Source organism: Chelonoidis abingdonii, chromosome 3 (assembly GCF_003597395.2).
Source record: "Chelonoidis abingdonii isolate Lonesome George chromosome 3, CheloAbing_2.0, whole genome shotgun sequence".
Lineage (NCBI taxonomy): Eukaryota > Metazoa > Chordata > Testudines > Testudinidae > Chelonoidis > Chelonoidis abingdonii.
The window spans coordinates 165,357,350-165,377,163 of record NC_133771.1 but is presented as its reverse complement, the minus strand read 5'-3'; the positions used below and the strand labels follow the sequence as shown (position 1 = coordinate 165,377,163).

Below are 19,814 nucleotides of genomic sequence, written 5' to 3'. Positions count from 1 at the left end.
TATTGCTTATTTCTTAATCTGGCCTTGACTCTGCTACTCTGATAATACTTATCGTTAATCATTATAAAGTAGTGTCATCAGTATGGCCAACGCAAATTTAAAGAAACAAAAACAAACTATACCACCCTCCAAAAAAATCCTGAGCCTGGTTTTCAAATTCTGAGATTAAAACAACAATTTTGGAGTTATTTGACTTTTGGTTTTTTGAGCCTTTAGCAGTCATGTTTTCAAACTCTCCAAAACCCAAGGGGGTTAGAAATCTACTTATTTTAATATGAAAGCTGTGATTAATGTAAAATCCCACCTCCTTGAATCATGTGATTAAGAAAAACACCAAATATCAAGAATTACGATACAACGTTGAAAGCAGTCATTAGGCTAAAATGTCACAGGATAAATACTGACTGCTTTGAAATACGTGACTCAACTGCTCTGGCTTTTATTTTAAGTGGTACATTATTATATGACAATCTTGCCTTTCCTAAACGAAAGCAACATCATGAGATGGTAAACATCTGTAAGGAGGATGTTGCTCAAATTCTGCACCTATCCATCCACTTTTAAAGACAGACATTGTTCAGCATCATTGCTCTATCCAAAAACCCTGCAGATAAGGTATAAAGTACCCGATTGTGCAAGAATAATCAAAACAATTAGGATAAGTTAATTTTTCTTTTACTACATGGTAATGAGAAAAGGAGTGGACATTAGAAAGAGAAGTTCTATCATGAATTTGGCATTCTAGAATCCTCAGAATCTAGACAGAATCTTGAAAATAAGTTTCCATTTCTGCATCTTTTCACCTTTAAGAAATGCTTATCCACTCTTTAAGACTTGGAAATCCAAAATATGTAGTGAATCAAGCTCATACTCACCATCAATGAGTTCTTCCTTTAATTTTGTTAATTCCTTTCTCATTTCATCTAAAATATCCTATGGCATCAGAATACAAGTCATAATACATTAGTGTGGTTTAAACTTTCAGCTAAGAAAAAATGGAAGTAATTCTAATTCTTGTTCATTTTGAAACATCTCAAACTTATATTCCAGTCTGCATCTATATCTTCAAAATTCACCCTTAAACGCCTTTACTATTACTAAGTAATAAAAATTATATTTTAAAAATATGCTGACCAAATCTTATAATTGATTTATATGGCGCTTATCCCACCTAAGGTAGGAGATACTTGAGTTACAACAATTTATCACACGCATTTCATGTTCTCTCACAAGTAGTGGTGGCAATTTATGTAAAACTAGTAGGCATAGCTATAACTATAACTGCCCTGCAGATAAGATGTGAAAGTCCAAAACAAAGAGAACCTAGACCAACAAATTATTCTCAGTTACACAGATAAAAATAAGTAGAATCTAACAGTAGTGCTATCATAATGCCCTTCTTTCATCTTTATCTCCTTTCCTATTGCTGATTTGATATTTTAGATAATGATTTCCTGAAAATGCATTTAAATCCAGAGTGTGAAGGAATACAATGCTTGTGAAAATGTACTTTTCAACTTGGCATCATCAATAATCCTTGAGAACAACAAAGAAGCATCCAAAGGATTGCTGTCTTGTTAAAACTTTACCATTCTCCTCAATTGTTATTAAGATGGAACACTTTTTTGTTATAGCTGAAAGTATTAAATCAAACACAATATTCGTTATCAGTTAAAACAATATTGAGACTATATTCCTGACTCTGCTATATGTCATTGCAAAATTACAGCTAGTAGAAAGTATTCAGCCAGATATATATAGATATAGACAGACAGATAGATATAAATAAAAACCTTCCTGGATTTAGGTTTGAAACTACAAAAATGTTGAAGTTTGGTATTTAATCAAGAACTGTTGAAAGTCTTTAAAAGTTCTGCTATTACTTATTCTGAAAAGGTTTCTATTGAAGGTACTACATACCTGCTTCAATCTGTCATAGTCTAGCCCTTCTGATTGCACTCCATTGGCACTGGTTTGCCCAGATGGTGTAGATTTTGGTCTGTAGAACATAAAAAAGAAGCGATTACAGGTCTTTAATTACTTTATGTAGGTTTATTACAAATCAGACATTCTCCCCCCCACCCCAAATTAATGTGTTTTGTTAATAGTTACTGTCTTCCAAGATTGCGATAAAGAATTAGAATGAAAAGAGGATTTTTACAAAGATGTAGGCAGCCCAAGAAACACCAAAGCTGTACAAACAGAATGGAAACCACAAGTAAAGGGCATTTTCCTGACACGGAAATATTAACTATTTCACTAATATATAATGACAAGGTGGGTGAAGTAATATCTCTTTTATTGGACCAATTTCTGTTAGCAAAAGTAACAAGCTTTTGAGGTACGCAGAGCTGTTCTTCAGGTTACCATAACTAACAGGTACAACACTGCAAACAAATAATATATGAGTTATTAGTTCAAAACAGAAACAATTCAACAAGCAGAACTATTTTTTTTTTTTTTTAGTGATCTCTCATTTTCTCCTCCTAGAGCACATGAGAGGGGAAGAGTATCCCCTCTAAATTTATCTTGTTAACCCTTTATATATTTTTCTTTTTTAGCTTAACTTCTTGCTCATTAAAAAGGGCCCTATGTCACAATGACCTTTCCCCTCTGACTAAAGAAGGCAGTATGCTGACCCTTGCTACAATGCAATACATGGTGAACCTCCAAAAAGAATGCTGGATCGATCTATTCAAAACATGCTTGCAAACTGTGTGAATCAGATGACTGCAACATTTACAGAAATTACACCTCTACCATGATAACACGCTGTCCTCAGGAGCCAAAAAATCTTACCATGTTATAGGTGAAACTGCGTTATATCAAACTTTCTTTGATCCGCTGGAGTGTGTAGCCCTGGCCTCCTGAAGCGCTGCTTTACCGCATTATACCTGAATTCATGTTATATCAGGCCACATTATATCGGGGTAGCGGTGTACTAGTTTGGAAGTTGTAACACATTTCTGATGCACATAATCTTTTCCTTTAAATCACCTACAAATTTGTTTGCAGAAGACTGCTACATTTAAAAAAAATTCTGCATGCAGAGCTAACATTCTTAAATAAACAAGCTACATAGGAAGTTTTCAATAAGCTCTTCACATATGTGTTTTCTGCCCTCTTCCATCCATGTAGTGTACATTGCTCACACTTGGGAACATACATACTTACTGCAGATATATTCATGTCTCAGGAAACGTTTGCCTGATGGGCTATTGGGGTACATGCAAGGGATGAAGGTTTTGAGAATAAAATTTAACCATCTTTCTTGAAAATTATGCATTAACTTCCCCTGGATTCCTGGACACTTTTGAGACTCGACAGTAATTCCTGAAGATCTCAGGCCCTGCAATAAATTGACTCATATGGGCCTTGATTTACGTAAGCTACGCATGACTTGGAGAGTTGAGTAAACTCTATATGACCCTCAGAGTGGCATGGGAGGGAGGAGTAGATGCCTGAAGCAGCCATCCTCTGCCCTCCCCTCTACCTGTCCTGCTATCCAGAATGGGCCAGAATGGGAATGTCTAGTTTACCTATTGAGTATTTTAAATAAAATTGTGGCCGCTCTGCCAAAGATTCCTGATGTTTGTCTCTCTTCACATTTACCCCATTACACTGAACTCATGTTTAGTTTTGGTGAATTAATTACTTTTGAAATCCTCTTCTTCTTCTAATACCTTGCTTCTACATCATTTTGGGACCATTTTTTAAAACCATATCCTTCTGTTTGCAGAATGATTAAGTTTACAGTTGATTTCAAAATTTGCTTTTTCTTATGTTAGAATTAACCTGGTGTATTATGGTAAAGAATCTCCCTAGTGGTGTAGGAGGAAGAAGGCTCTCTTTCACTGTCTCTCTGTGCTGCACTGATCTGAATAGAAAGGTAGAGCGAAGCTGCAGTTTTTGGCTTCAGAGCTTTTATGTAAGAGAAACACTTAAAATTGTGTTTCTCCTAGCTTTTATCATCCCAAGATGAAGCTTCATTTACTGAAAGTAGGGCTGTCCGTGGCTGGGAGCAGAAGCCAGCATGGGGACACAGCTCAGCAAGAATTTCCCCTCCCATGCAGAATATATTAAAATGGCCTCAGTTCTTCCCACAGCTCCATAAACACAAAGCAGAAAATTTAAGAGTAACTAAAAAAAATTGATAAAGTGAGGCAGGAGCTTGTCAAATCTCCCACCTTTTAATGTCTTCTCTTCTTTCCTTTGCCTTGCCATTTAGCTAATCCCTTTACATTTAGCCAAACTCAGGAAAGCTGTAATCCCTCCCCATCGCCGCCCCAAAAGCGAACAGAAAAATATCACGGAACTAATACAATGCTCGCAATCCATCATTATTTTCAAGTTGTATCCCTTTTCCTTATAGCCTAAACAGAAAAGACAGACAAAGGGTAAATTCTTTGGGACATGGACAGTATTACATTATGTTTTTACAATGCTTAGAACAGCGGGCCCCATTCTTGGTTAACCTCTAAGTGCTACTTTAAGTTGATAGAAATCTCTCTGGAAAATAGTTCTAACGGAAGGAGAAAAACTTAACCACTCCCCACCTGCTGCCTCAGCTTTTCAACTGGACTGGTACTGTATACCAGATAAGCTTTTTCCAATATTACAGAAACTTTTCTAACTTGTGAGATTCCAGGCAGAACGTAGGCTTTCCCCTGCACTATAGTCCAAGCTTGTGGTGTGTGCAAAAGGATATTAACTGAAAAACAGATCTGACATACAAGAGTTGAGATTTTTTTTCCAACCAATTTATATAGGTCATTTTTTGACCTACATGAAAAACTTGACACTCAAAATACACATTTATACCCACAGTGTGATACTGGTGAGGAGACACTTGAAACCAATGCACCTGTGGGTTTGTCTACACTAGAAATGCTACAGCAGCACAACTGCAGTGGCACTGTTGTAGCATTATTGCAGTTATGGAAGGGGTTCTTTCGTCACTGTAATAAATTCACCTCTACAAGATCCGGGAGCTAAGTCGATGGAAGAATTCTTCCATCGACCTAGAGGTGTCTTGTACCAGGGCTTAGGTTGGCTTAATTACATTGCACAGGGAATGAACTTTTTCACAGCTTTAAGTGATGTAGTTAAGACAACCTAGGTGCAGTGTAAAGCAGTCCTGAGGCTGTTCACTTTTTCTAGAAAGCAAAATCCTCAGTGCAGATTGAAGAATCCAGCATTTTATTTTAGTAGGTTCATGGGTAATATGATGGAAAAATACCTCCTCAAATTTTCTGAATCAGAGCAAATTGAAATAAAAGTTGATCCAAGGATTTTAAGCTAAACTGGGAGCCAATAAGATGTTAGAATATATGGAAAGTTAAATAATTGTACAGTGGAAGTAGTTGAAAACTACAGTTCACCTTGCACCCCAAAGAACTACACAGTCTGTGCTAATGCTATGAAGCCAAGTCACAGTCTGAAGTCTGTTGTATAATCTTTAGATACTGAACTCTACTATATTTCCATATAAAAAAACTCCTTGTTTGAAACTTACAAAGTTAACTTTCCAGCAATTGCTGTTTCACTGCAAATCTGCCAATAATATTGAAAATGAACACAGAAACTGGTAGCAAAATGTGTCCCTCAGACATCTAGTTAAGAGAATCTGAGCATTATTTTTGTTTTCACATAGGTAGTTTTCCATATATCAAGAGTTCTTCTACACACTCCATAGATGTCCCATCAGCCCCTGAGGATTTCCATTGAGTTTCATTTAACTGTTCCCACCCTCAGTGTCTTGCTTTCTGACTAAAAGCCCTGAGTGGGAAAACGGGAGCTATTCTTCCAGAGACCAACAGTGTGGTTGCTGACTAATGACAATAGGAACAAAGTATATATGTTGAACAGCAGAATTTAGCCCTTACAAACACAGACTGCTTATGGATTAGAGCTTTAAAAAACATTGCTAGTGTTTGCACTCCTAGTCACATTTCCCCGTCAACATTACAATCATAATTTGTCTGAGAATTGGATAGGAAAGGGTCTATAGAAACAGGGCTTTGAAGCTGTGCTGCGGCTCCACTCCAGCTCCAGGCAAAAACCTGCAGCTCCACTGCTCCGGAGCTGCTCCGCGCTCCAGCTACGGCTCCACTCCAAAGCCCTGTATAGAAAAACCTAAATTCTACTACTCAGTGTGAAGACACATTAAAGATCATATTAAAATTATATGTTTTTCCTTCGTGGATGCCTTGGTTTCTTGCAATAAAGGTATTTTGTTCAATCAACCTTATCAAATCTAATTTCCTTCAAAATTTGGTATTTTTAAAAATTTCAGTCAAATCTAAAGTTTCCACTTACACTATTTGGTACCCTTCATTTCTCACAGCTGCACTTGCAGCTGGATGCTGATACTGCCAAGAGAAACTACTATCTAATGAAAACAGCCTCCAAAACAGCTCAATCATGAATTCCTGAGATTGCTACTGAGCTCCCCCATGTGTTGATTCATAGCATTACCTACCAAGACTGTGAGGCAACTATAATATGCAATAAAGAGAACTTGATTTAAACATGCAAGATAAGATTCTGATTCATGCTAACATGCAAAACACCACCACCAAAGATAATTAGCTAATGGGGGAACTTTTCATACGAAAGAATAGGTAGTCACCACAGTGTTTGCTTTCATGAAAAAGACATTAGCAAAAACATTTTTTAAAAAGTTGAGAAATTTGTCAGTAATTTTCTAGATTGTACTACGCTTTTTTTAAGTGAAAACTATTTTAATCCTGTACCATTTTGTTTAGAAATGTGTTTAGTCTTTTTAAAGAACTTTAAGGCACTTTCTTTAAAAACAATTTAACTCTTTGAACACTGGCTTTTTAAAAACTGCTAAATTAGTTGTTTTGGATGACAGATACATAGTTTCACTCCCCTCAAAGGTTTAAAATATGCCCAGAATTACTCAATCACAATTCTGCAAATGTCTTTGCAACATAAACATGTTAATATGTTGAATGAGCAGGGTATGCATTTACCATGTTCTTTCTTTAATAAGGATCTTTATGCTGGACAAAATCTATTCAGTGAGCAGATCAACTTTACAGTATGATGAAGAGTAATTATTCTTTTAGCTGGTAATAACAGTTGTAAAATACATTCTGAGATGAAATACATTCTCGGGAAGTTAGTAGCTAGATGATTCTATGTGCCAATCCTACTACTTTGAAAAACCGTAGCTTCTCAGGACTTTACACCTTTATAAGGTGCTCTTTAGAAGCTGCAATCAGACATACAGTTATACTGTAATCCACGTTTAATTCCTGTATAATAGATATTTTATATAAGTGGCATTGCTTTACAATGAGATCTATTTTTGACTACACAACTGTTCTTTGGGTCACTATTGATGAGATGTTGAATTATTTTAAATCACATGGGAAAACACGGTGCATTCTGCAACTGGGGATGAACAGAAATTCTACTGCACCAAGCAGCATGACATACATCTTAAGCACCTTATTTTGAATTGAAAGCAGATAAACTGCCTTGCATTTAAAATTACCAGTGAAGCTCCCTATCTTTAAGGATTCTGAAAATGGATACAACTATAACTGAAGGAAAGACAGACAAATTGTTAAAAGGAGCTTTATGTTAGTGGTTCTCAACCAGTGGTCTGGGCCCCCAGGGGGGCCACAAGCAGGTTTCAGGAGAGGCATGGCACGCATTGGCTTTTTGGCCTGGGCCCTAGCAAATCTAAAGCCCCATGGCAAAGGACTGCACCCCAGGACCCTAGGCTGAAGCTGAAACCTGAGCAAGTTAGCTTTGCAGTGCCCAAGCAAATGCCCTGCTTCCTACCCCTTAATGTCAGCCCTGCCTTTTATATGCAGAAAAACAGTTGTTGTGATGGCTGTGGAGTTTTTATTGCATGTTGAGGGAGGGGGGGCGCTCAGAAAGAAAAAGGTTGAGAACCCCTGTTTTAAATCATTTGTGTTTGTGGTGATTACCAATCCATGTAGAAAAAGCCCAGCCCTGTTCTGGTCAAGTTGGTTAATTTAAAAAAAAAAAAAAAAAAGTCTCCCCCCCCAACAGGATGATACCTGTTTAATGAATCATAGGACCTGTTTTCAGAAACAATCAGATTTTTCCATGGAGACTCCCGTCTATGAAGGGGGAAAAACACTAACTTAGGCTACATGAGAGCTAGGTTATATGCAGTTTTAGAAAATGAGTTATATTATAGTTTAAATTACTATACCAATTAAATTCTGAACACTAAAGGAAAGGATACTTAAGTCATTTAGAAGCTTAATTTTAAATAGGATAAATAGGTATTTTATTTATTTTGCACGTTTACTATGAATACCGACCTCCCTGTTGAGTCTCCTTGCTGAGTTATTCTGAAAAGAAAAAATTCTGCTTTACTTGTCAATTTTTCCAGACATGTCCAACAATCCTTGTATGCAACTTAGGTCTTCTCTGCATATGTTAGAGGGAGATTTCAGCAGGATCTAGCAGGAAGGAGACTCCTACTACCTGTAAACTGAGCTTTGGTGACAAAGCATTAAACAGTCTGGACCAATGTACTCTAAGCAGCCATGCCCACTGACTAACTAGGGACAGAAAGGCCTTTACAAAGATAGTTCTCAGCATACGTCTTTGCTCAGGAACAGATGTCAAGATTTCAGTTACTTGTAAAGTATGAAAGGACCTTCCCATGGCAACCTTAACACATTCTATTGAAGCTTTTTCCCCTCAGCCCATGAAGCGTCCATGAACAAGGCTGATGGGGGAAGACAGTTTTAGCAGCTCTAAATGAAAAAATAAGACCTTTAGCTGCTTGGATCTGCTGCTGCTAGAAAAAATTACTTTTTTGGATACCTTTCCACGTGACAAATATGGAGTCCTTGTTTGACTGGATGAGTTCTACATAAATACAACTAAAAGGCTATGACTCATTCAAACTATGCCAAAATCTCTCCTTGGAGGATTTAGAAGATGGGCAAAACCTTGGTGGGGCAGTTTCCTGCTATGAAAGAAGACTCAGACTTGTGAATAAATATTTGGACTGTTCTGAAAACAGTTTTATTCTTACAGAAGGTCATAAAACATTCTTAACAGGAGATGGCAGCTCTCCGGCTCATCTGATTGAAGCAATCATGATGATAAAGGCTGTTTTAAAAAGAAGAGGAAGTTATTTAACTGGAGGTTCTTCTAGATGTGTGGTCCCTGTCTGTATTCTGCTGAGGGTTTACACATGTGCACCATGCATCCGGCGCACCATGAGCCTGGAGTCAGAGAATTTAAAAGCAGTATGTCTGTTGGTCTGCACATGTGCCCTGAACTTGACTCATAGTTTCGTCCCAGATTATAAAGGGAGGAGCAGACTGTGTCTCCAGTTCCTTCTTCACTGCAAATCAACAGCTCTGCAGCAGAGAGGAAGGAGGGCAGAAAGCGGAATACAGATAGTGACCACACATCTCAAAGAACCCCCAGTTACAAATAAGTAACCTCTTCCTCGTCTTCGAGTGATAGTCCCTATTGTATTCTCTTGAGGGCGACCAGCAAGCAGTACCTAAGTTGGAAGAGGGCACAAGAATGTAGATGGGAGGGATGAGTGGAGGACAGCTGCACTGAAAGAGGCATCTGTCACTGAATCTTGCACCAAGTCACAATAAGTAGCGAAGGTGTGAACCAAACTCCATGTCATAGAGGGAGACCATGGTCACAGCATGGGCTCTTGTTGAGTTGGCCCACGCTCCGAGGGTGACTGCCGCCCCTGAACTCTTCCAGCTATTGCAATAAACAGTCAGAGATCTCCTGATTGGTTTTGTCCTGTGTAAGTAGAAGGCTAAGGCCCTACGGACATCTAGAGCATGGAGTCTGTTACTCTTCCAAAGTGTGCCTTTTCGGGAAGAAAACAGTGGATAGGTTGATTAATGTGAAATTGGAAGACTACTTTGGCAGTAGTTTGGGATGCAGAGGCGAGGAAATTTTATCAGTACAGAAAGTCATGAAAGGAGAGCCAGCCATCATGGCCCCAGGCTCGCCAACTTTTCCTGCTGACATGATAACCAACAAAAACACGATAAACAACAAAAAAACAGGCCCCCGAACTAACTATTCTATTCAAACTACTAGACACTACCTAAAAACAATAAAAAAAATTGTAAAAATTAACTATATGCAAGGTTGCTTGAGAAAGTGCGTCACAAGCAAATGGACACCAATTGTTCCAAACTGGACCATACGGCAGTGAGAAGGAATTGGAGATGTAGCTGGTCTGCCCCACGCTTTATCACCTTGGATGAATCCATAAGGCCAGTTCAGGGAGCATGTGCAGTCCAATTGACACTACTACTATTAAATTCTCCAGTTCTGGATGCGTGGTGGTACAGACGCAGGGTGCACGTGTGTAAACCCTCAGCATAATACAGTAGGTATCATCACTCGAAGAACACCACAGATTTTAAAACCAAGTTTAGACTCCACAGATGGACCACAAGGTTAAACTTGGTTTCAGGCAAGATACAGCACTAACAAAACATCTGATATAGAAATGAACTCGTTATGAACTTTTCCATTTTCCTTTGATTGCTCCAAGAATGCAATTTATCCCTGAAGGATGGTCAGTCATTGGTTATGAAAGCATGTGTCCCAGCAACCATTGTCTGAAACAGCGATTCTAAAATTGTGGGTTGCAACCCCCTTTGAATGGGGTCACCAGGGCTGTCTTACACTTGCTGGAGCCTGTGGCTGAAGCCTTGATCTTTGGCTTTGGCCACTCTGCCCAGAGCAGTGGGGCTTGTGCTTTGGCCCCCCTACCCACAGCAGTGGGGCTTGGGTGGACTCAGGCTTTGGCCCCTCCTGCTGGGATTGTGAAGTCATTTTTGTTGTCAGAAGGGGGTTGTGGTGCCATGAAGTTTGAGAGCCCCTGGTTTAAAAGTTCAGACAGCAAAATATGATAGAATGCCTTCTGGATTCCAAAATAGAATCCTCACACAAATAGCATTTTGTGGTTAAAATCTCCCTCAATTGCCAGGCTGTCAGTTGTAAGCTGGACAGACCTGGTGAAAAAGAGGTTTCTGTTGTAGCACATACTGCCTGATGTGGAAAGACAGAGGCAAATGAGACAGCCATCTGACCAAGCTAGGTTAGTGTGTCATCATATGGCAGCACAGCACTTTTAACTTCAGATATTATTTGCATTAGAAGTGACAGAAAACAAAGCACTTGTCCTGTAGTAGGAATAGAGAAGTCAACTGCTAGAGCAGTGATGGGCAAACTACGGCCCGTGAGCTGTACCACGCGGCTCGGACCCGCTCTGGCGCTTCAGCCGGGGTGGGGTTGGGGCCGCACCATGTGGCTCCCAGAAACTGTGGCATGGCCCCGCTCTGGCTCCTATGCGTTCCAATGGCAGCTGCAGGGGCGGTGCCTACGGATGGAGCAGTGTACTGAGCCTCCTGGCTGCGCAGGAGCCAGAGAAGGGACATGCCACTGCTTCTGGGAGCTGCTTCAGGTAAGCGCTGCTTCGAGCCTGCAACCCCTGAGCCTCTCCCCATACCCCAATCCCCTGCCCCAGCCTATATCCCCCTCCTGCTCTCCAAACCCCTCAATTCCAGCCCAGAGCACACTCCTGCACCCCAAACCTCTCATCCCCAGCCCCACCCCAGAGCCCACATCCCCAACTGGAAGCTGCATATCACTGCTGTCAGGCCCTGATCCTCCTCCTGCTCACTGAACTTCTCAGTCCCAGCCCAGAGCACCCTCCTACACCCCAAACTCCTCATCCCCAGCCCCACCCCAGAGCCTGCACCCCCTCCCACACCCCAGACCCAATTTTATGAGCATTCATGGCCTGCCATATAACTTCTATTCCCCAATGTGGTCCTTGGGCCAAAAAGTTGCCCACCTCACGCTAGAGTCTGCCTAGTTCTTGGAAATCAGAAAAAAGATGCTAACAAGCTGATTGTGCTTGCTGCTGCTTTTATTTTCAAGCACAAGATCTAGGGGGATGAGAATATTCTGCTAGTGACAGAAATGGGACATTCAGCTACAGGATCTATGTTTGATTAATTTTCCCCCCTCCTTTCTGTGTAGTTATCACCCTATTGTCCTTTCAAACTTTAACAACAAGAATCTCTCATTATATTTGAAAGACAATATTTTCCTCAGGTTTAATCGAGAATCTGGTTGTCTTTTTTTAGATCCTCACAAGATATTTCTCAAGGGAAAAAAATTATCGTTAGACAAACTATAAGAAGTTTCTCAATCAGAGTTCCTCAGCACTTGTATGCAGGACATACAGGATCATTAATTGAACAATTCCTTATTTTTTACCTTATGGTCAAAAATATATGCATTTTAGCAGGGCTTTGGAGCTGTGGTCCGGCTCCAGGCAAAAACCTGCAGCTCCACTACTCCAGAGCTGCTCCGTGCTCCAGCTCCAGGCTCCACTCTAAAGCCCTGCATTTTAGGATCTTTATGAGAGCATTAGTTAAAAAATTTATCCCAAAAGGTAGATGGCTATCCTGGTCATTTCTCTGTCAGGTCTGTCATGTAACCAGGCACTGACATTCTGTCTGAGGTAGTAGCAAAGAATTGGGTAGCGTGTTGAAAGATCTCTCTTTGCTGTATCCCTCAGAATGGAGTTGGCTCAAATACATTGCTTAGGGTTGTCATGAGAATCAGGCTTTGGCCTAAATACCTAGTTGGGTTTGAATATTCTCACACTATCATAATACCGAGAGACTAGGCTGTTAGGCAGAGTCATCTGCTGTTGAGCGCACGAATGAAATCTCTTATCTGCCTTTAGTGAGAGGACAACTCATGTTTAAGGACTGAGGGAGATGCATCTTGAATGGAAAATGAAATGTTTCCATAACTATAGTTATACCACAATCAGGAAAGTTGTAATTTGATATTTGTTAATAAGATTCTACTTTCAGCATTTTGTATTCATTCCTCAAATCCTCCTCAAAACTCACTATCAATATTCCTATACCCATAAAACATTAGAAATGAAATCTATTCGGCTGCCTTATTTACAATAGTTAGATGGTATTTATTATTTCTATTCCAATATTTTTTATGCACAACGAATAATGACAATGCTGCACACATCTGAAAAAGATAAGTACTGATTTAAAAAGCAGTGTACCTGGAGATAACAGGTGACTTGCTTCCATTCACTGTATTTGTTCTTTCCCAAGGTTTCCTTGTTAGTTCTTTAGATATATAAATAAAATCGTTAGAGACACCAGCTTTCATATTCATGCATCACTAACAATGCATATGAAGAACTTCAGGTAGGTATGGACTTAAGATACTTAACTTTTATCATCTTGCATTAATTCTTCAAAATTAAACCATCACCTGGAAAGCTATTATCTTTTAATATTTTTTTTTTTTATCAGTTACACTACATGTAGTGCAGGTAGCACCTAACTGTTTTACTTTGTCTTTGTATAGTACATTGTGCAAGAGGGCCATAAGATTGGCCGGGGCCTTTAAGTGTTACTCCAACAATCACCTCTTTAGATTCATTATATTCATATTATGTTGAAAGCTAGCCTCATATATGCTCAAGTTCTGTGCTCCATCTAGTGGAGTATGTTTTCAGTTCTATTAGAAATTCTCTCCAAGAAGTTTTGGCTCACTACCTTGAGTCACCTACAGCACTCTAGAGACAAATAAAGGTACATGATCATGGGCAATGAAATGCACTTCTGCCTAACAGTTAAGGATGGCTGCATAAGTCACCGGCAGGGTAGAGCCAAGGATTAGCTATTAGGGATTAACTGCAACAAATAAAAGTCCATTACTCCATCTAAAGTCCTGTTGTAGTTATTATCTATCAGAGCAGGAGCCATGCTACAGAGATATTAGAGGTATACACTTTATTAATACAAGTTTAGAGATATTAGTATACAAGTATACTTTGTCAGGGTACAGTAATAACTGCCAATAGTCCAGGTCTGACCACAGTAGTCTCTCCCTCGCCCCACCCCATTGAACTCCTATCCCTGCTAGTGTCCTGTGAGTGTTGTCAGGCAATTTGCTTGATAGCCGCCTTCTATGTTCCCTGCCAGTTGCCTCTTACTCCCACACACTCAACTCAGTGGGTCCCTGCACTGAGATGGGAGTTCTGGGGCAAGTCCTTTTGGTGTATGTCACCTGCTCTTCCCCAGTTGTATGAGATGCTTGCACTACTACTGGATGGCAATGGAGACTTAGCCATTCAATGGCAGAATACATGAGGTTTTGATTATGGTATAAAAACCAGATGGCAAATTCAGTAGCCTACATTTACAGCTTTGTCCCCACATAATACTATTATATCAATGACTGCCTATCCTGCAAACACATCGCCATTAGCTTCTGTTAATTTTTTAAAACTGAATCCAGTTCAAGTGTTTGCAGCTGTACATTTCATGTGAAGTTTTACGTTTAGCTGTGTATGGTAACTGCCAGACAACAAACCTATTTAAAAACCACTTGACTTTGTTCACCTCAACTTTGTTCAAAGAGTGTGTACTATTTATATTAAGGCTATCAGTGAATTTGTGCACATAATATAAGAGAAAATAGTAAAGACTAACTATAAATGGGGATAATTTGAGCTTTAGACAAATTATTACCAACGAATAAAAACAAGATTTATTTTTAACTACTGATCATACTAAGATACTTATGTTATTTCATTTTCATGACAACACACTCAGGATCATGAATTCTGATACCATAACTAAACAGTTTTTATATAAAACTTCAGCACTAACACGTAAAAGGAATTTTGAAAAGTTAAAGTGCATTTCACAGATTTATACTACTTACCAGGTGTGCTTGTTGAAGAAGGCTTGGAAGTTGAAGGCTCTGATTCTTCCTGATTAAAATGAGGAGAAAAAGCTTTAGAATCCTGAAAATCTGGTCAGATTGATGTAAAGTTGTTTAATGGAATTGTTTATATATTTATAGCTAAATCTTTTTCAGGCAGTTAATGAGCTCTGTTCACATAAAATCTCACTAGAAAGTACAGAAGAAATTTGTAAGAACTAAACTGAATGTTTAAGACAACCCCATTGTACTTGTACCCTTTGAAAAAAAATATAGGTTACATTTTTCCATTAAGACAAGCTGTAAATGATTTGTAATTTGAACCACTAGAATAACTCTCTTGTATGGCCTGGTATTAAATAATTCAAAGCCAGCAAAATAATAATCAATTTACAATTTTATCCTCTTTCTGCTCTGGTTCTGTTGATCCCTTTTCAGCAATTCTTCTCCTAAAAGACAGAAACGTGAGTTAAGAATGAAAGGGAGATGGCTAAAATTATCAAAGTTATAGCTACAAAATAGAAAATATTTGTTTAGTAATGTTAAAGGCATACACGACTTGAAATCTAGATCAACTTAAAACAGTAAAAAGCAGTTTCAAGTATACACTTTCCACTGAGTCTTCAAGCCAACACTGGTGGTTCTGCAATCACATTTTCCTATTTAAAATGTTGGTTTTTGCTCCCACCCTGCTGAGCAAAAGAGACACGCAGAGGGAACTAGCTACTTGACTATTCAGGAGTGAAAATAAAGTTGACTGCACACAAAGTGCTATGAAACACACAAAGGAAAAATATTTCTGTAATTTTTCAGCTGTAGATTACAATAGTAGGTACATACTATGACAGACATATGATTTTTAAGTTCACAGTATCCCTTTAAGATTACTGTGAAACTATCATACTATCTACAGATGTGTAAGAATACAATTATTTGTTTACCTTCTGGCCAGCAGAGCACTCATTTCTTCCATTAATCCACTGCCTCCCAAGGGAAGTGGTCCATTTCCACGAACACTGTCTGTTTTAGATGAAGCTCCTCCACTTGAACTAGAGGACTCTTCACTCTTTATGATAGTACACAAAAATAATAGTATATTTGAGAACTATTTATTAAAAATCATGATTTTACATTCAGGCAGAAAAACACTAATGTAACATACTACAAAAATCACCTGAGCATAAAATACAGATTCAATGAATACATCTAAGAACTCTGCTTTAATTAGTCAAATTGCTCTTTGGGTAGACCTATTCCTGCTACTCAAGTTATTAATATGTTAATAGCAATTATTCCAAAGTTACTCTCATAGAATTTAGAAGTGTAAGTCTCAGACAAATCCAGATTTACATTTACCCGTGACACTTTCCTAAGTTTGGCTCCAGCGAGTGCAGCTGCTAGTCCAGTTAAAGGGCGACTGTCTTCAGATATAGATCCCATAGAAAATCCAGAGGTAGGGAGAGGAGGGGCAGGAGGTGGAGGAGGAACAGCAGGAATAAGTTGGCTAGGAAGAGGCGGCGGTGGCGGTGGCCCTGAGGGTGGAAGTGGAGGTGGTGGTGGCGGACCTGGGGGAGGTGGGATTGCTGCTGAAGACTGGGCTGGGCCAGGTGGTAGTGGAGGTGGGGGTGGAGGTGCAGGTGGTCCTTGGATGACACCTATTTGAAATGAAAAACAACATTAAGAATTAAGACTAGTTGGATTTTATTTCCATTGAAATAAGGGCTTTTCTTTTTAGTACATACTAAGAAAAAAAATAGTCTTCCTAAATTAATTAGAAAAATATTGTGTCTTGTTAAAACACAGGAAAAATATCCACCTTGGGGGAAAACATACATGTACATAATGCTGTAGAAGAGAAGAGGTTAGCCAAGAGAATCCTTAGACATGCAACACAATGACACTATTCAGTCTTTTCACTATAACAAAAGAACTGCTACACAAACAGAAAAGTGGGAAGAATTTTAAAAGAAAACCGATAAGGAACAACACAAGCACTAAAAATTGTAAGAGAAAAAAACACTCTGTCACCTGATAACTCAGAATGGGTCTTGGCTCAAATGCAAACCTAAAATGAAATGTTCTTTGCAAGCAGGTGCTCCCACTCCACCCAGACATTTAAACAAACCTTTTAAAAGTTATTATTGTTAAACTGAAAGTTCTAAAACTTGATTTCTAGACTTACATAAATACATCTTATCTGTAAATATTTCAGAACTCAACTCTAATTATTAAATTAAAATACATTAGTGAGTTAGAGAATTGTTATTCTTGTAAAATAACGTTTTTAGGGAAAGCAACTGTTTTTAATTTAATTTTGTGAAAAAAATACATTTCATACAACTCCTTTAATTCTCTAAATTCAGAATGATATGCAGTATGTTTTGAGGAAGAGCATTGTTTAAGTATTACTACAAATGCAAAAAGAGTTTATTCCATGAGCACAAACAAGCAACTATAACTTTCTTTTTTTAAACTTTTTCTGATTATTATAAAATGCCTTAATAAATTATTGGAGTGGAAGATCATCATCCAACTTAATAAATTTAAGAGCTTGACTTCACGTAAAAGTTGCACCGCTTTAGCTTGAATTAGTATTTAGTTTAACTGGTGCAGACATATGCAAGGATATTCAAATCTTTTTAATACTTGTTTATGTCAACTTAAAACCTATTGATTGTTGACTTGAATTATTTTAAAATAGGTTTATATCAAATTAAGAGCATGCACAAGATTTTGCATCACTGTAACCAGAATTTAGGACTAATTGCAGCTAAACTGGTGTGACTATGTCAGGGGCGGGCAAACTATGGCCCAGGGGCCACATCCGGCCCTTCAGAGCAGGGTCGGGGGTTTGCCCCGCTCTGCGTGTGCTGTGACTCTGCGCAGCTCCTGGAAGCAGCAGCATGTCCCTCGTCTGGCTCTTATGTGTAGGGGCAGCAGGGGGACTTCACATGCTACCCCTGCCCCCAAACACTGCCTCCGCAGCTTCCATTGGCTGGGAACCACGGCCAATGGGAGCTGCAGGGGTGGCGCCTGTGGATGGGGCAGCGGGCAGAGCCGCATGGCCGTGCCTCTGCGTAGGAGTCAGAGGGAGGTTATGCTGTTTGAGGTAAGCACCATCCAGAGCCTGCACCCCTGACCCCCTCCTGTGGTCTACCCCCTGCCCCAGCCCTGATCCCATCCCACCCTCTGAACCCCATGGTCCCAGCCCAGAGCACCCTCCTGCACTTCAAACTCCTCATCCCCAGCCCCACCTCAGAGCCCGCACCCCTCCAACACCCTTACCCCCCGCCCCAACCCAGAGCCTTCTATCGCACCCTGAACTTCTCATTTCTGGCCCAACCCCAGAGCCCATAGCCTCAGCGGAGCCCTCACCCCCTCCCACACCCCAACCCCCAATTTCGTGAGCATTCATGGCCTGCCACGCAATTTCCATATCTAGATGTGGCCCTCGGGCCAAAAAGTTTGCCCACCCCTGCTCTATGTGTAGATCTGGTCTAGCACATGAGTGCGTGTATTCATAAATTCACACAATCCAGATATATCTTGTACTAATTACATACTCACAGCTAATACTTGAACTACCTCATAAGTATCAGTAAATGGTTCAGATTACTTTTCACTAAGACCAACTCACACATTCAAAGCTCCATCATATGCTCCCTTGGTTCACACTGCAATTCGGAATTTACTACTATTACCTAGTTTTAGGGAATTCTAAATAAACTAATGATGCAGAATTCATCAGATAATCACGACTCAAATGGTTCTTGAAAAATAAGATCCAACGATTCTAGATATGTACTTTACATCTTTCACAGAGCATATATCCCAACTCTTCTCTTTAGAGCTTTATAATATCCCCTATCATCCCTTCAAAAACTATTTTGTTGCAGTATTAAGATCACTGCAATTTCAAAATTATTTTATTAATTTAAGACAATTGATGCAAACTGGTTTTGGGTGCATTCCTGATTAGTTAATTAGTAGCAATAACAGAAAGCCTTACCCTGCTGAGTCGGAGGTTCAATCAGCTGAGAGGCTGCCTGCAAGACTGGCTCAGAAGCAGAGGAGTCTCCCAGCACAGAGTTTAGAGAGTTCTCAACAGAGGCAGGGGTAGCTGCAGAGGGAGAAGGGAGAACACTAGGCTTGGATGAGGGAGTTGAGGCATTAAGGGAGCTAGGAGAAGGCGAAGTTTGAGGTCCAGAGAGTGAGATAGGTGGAAAGGAAGGCAGTGGTGGCGGAGGAGGTGGCGGCGGCGTTGGACCTGAGGTAGAAGGTGAAGGAACTGGGTAAGTTACAGACTCAGGAAGCCCATTGGGAGGAGTAGGAGACTGGGACATTTGGGACACAGAACTAGAAGCAGAAATTGGCAGGACAGGTCTTGGACCAGTAGCTTTGCCTGGTGGGCTGCTGATCATTACTGGAGGAGATGGGGGAAGAGGTGCAAAACTGGGAGCAGACCAGACAATGGACTTTGTATTTGGAGGCAAAGAAGTTGGGGCATTCACAGGAGAAGGTGGTTGAGAATTTTTGTTCAGGGGACGAGGAACTGTAGCATAATGGGGAAGAACAGGGTGGAAGGCGGAGCCTAAAGATGTAGCAAAACGTGATGCGGAATGCCTTAGTGGTGGTGTAGGGGGAGTGGAAGTCGGTGGTGCAGTAGTCACTACAGCGTAATCCGGAGTGGAATCTGACCCTGGTGCTGATATTGCTTTTGCATATGATGGAGGAGGTGCTGTAGGAGGCTGGCAACTGGAGTATTCAGGAAGTGGTGTGCTATACAGGGAGTTGTCGAAAGATGAAGCTGGACAGAAGATGGAAAGCAGCAGCAAAGGCAGGATAAAAAAGGAGAGAGAGAAAAAGGGAGCTAATGAAGCAACAAAATCAGCATTCAAACAAAATGTATAAATGTAGACAATAGTTAGTACCAGAGGATTAGGCACAAGTGAAAATACTGCTAGGAAAGTTTTTATATACTATAAAAATCTACTTTTTAATTTCACCAACTATTTTTG

General features: G+C 39.8%; 1 protein-coding gene across 11 annotated transcripts in view; it reads right to left on the bottom strand.

Annotated features, from left to right (window-relative positions):
• Nucleotides 1–19,814, bottom strand: part of ENAH (ENAH actin regulator) — a 190,071-nt gene that overhangs the window by 8,772 nt on the left and 161,485 nt on the right. The window contains exons 6-15 of one of the 11 annotated variants that reach the window (XM_032778759.2): nucleotides 18,806–19,603; nucleotides 16,153–16,451; nucleotides 15,738–15,862; nucleotides 15,191–15,245; nucleotides 14,797–14,845; nucleotides 13,121–13,187; nucleotides 8,331–8,360; nucleotides 8,061–8,123; nucleotides 1,921–1,999; nucleotides 876–933 (exon numbers count right to left, since the gene is read on the bottom strand). In XM_032778759.2, coding sequence (XP_032634650.1) covers nucleotides 876–933; nucleotides 1,921–1,999; nucleotides 8,061–8,123; nucleotides 8,331–8,360; nucleotides 13,121–13,187; nucleotides 14,797–14,845; nucleotides 15,191–15,245; nucleotides 15,738–15,862; nucleotides 16,153–16,451; nucleotides 18,806–19,603 — 1,623 coding nt within the window. The remainder of the gene's footprint in view (nucleotides 1–875; nucleotides 934–1,920; nucleotides 2,000–8,060; nucleotides 8,124–8,330; nucleotides 8,361–13,120; nucleotides 13,188–14,796; nucleotides 14,846–15,190; nucleotides 15,246–15,737; nucleotides 15,863–16,152; nucleotides 16,452–18,805; nucleotides 19,604–19,814) is intronic. The other 10 variants (XM_075064301.1, XM_075064300.1, XM_032778760.2 and 7 more) reach the window with 10 other exon arrangements.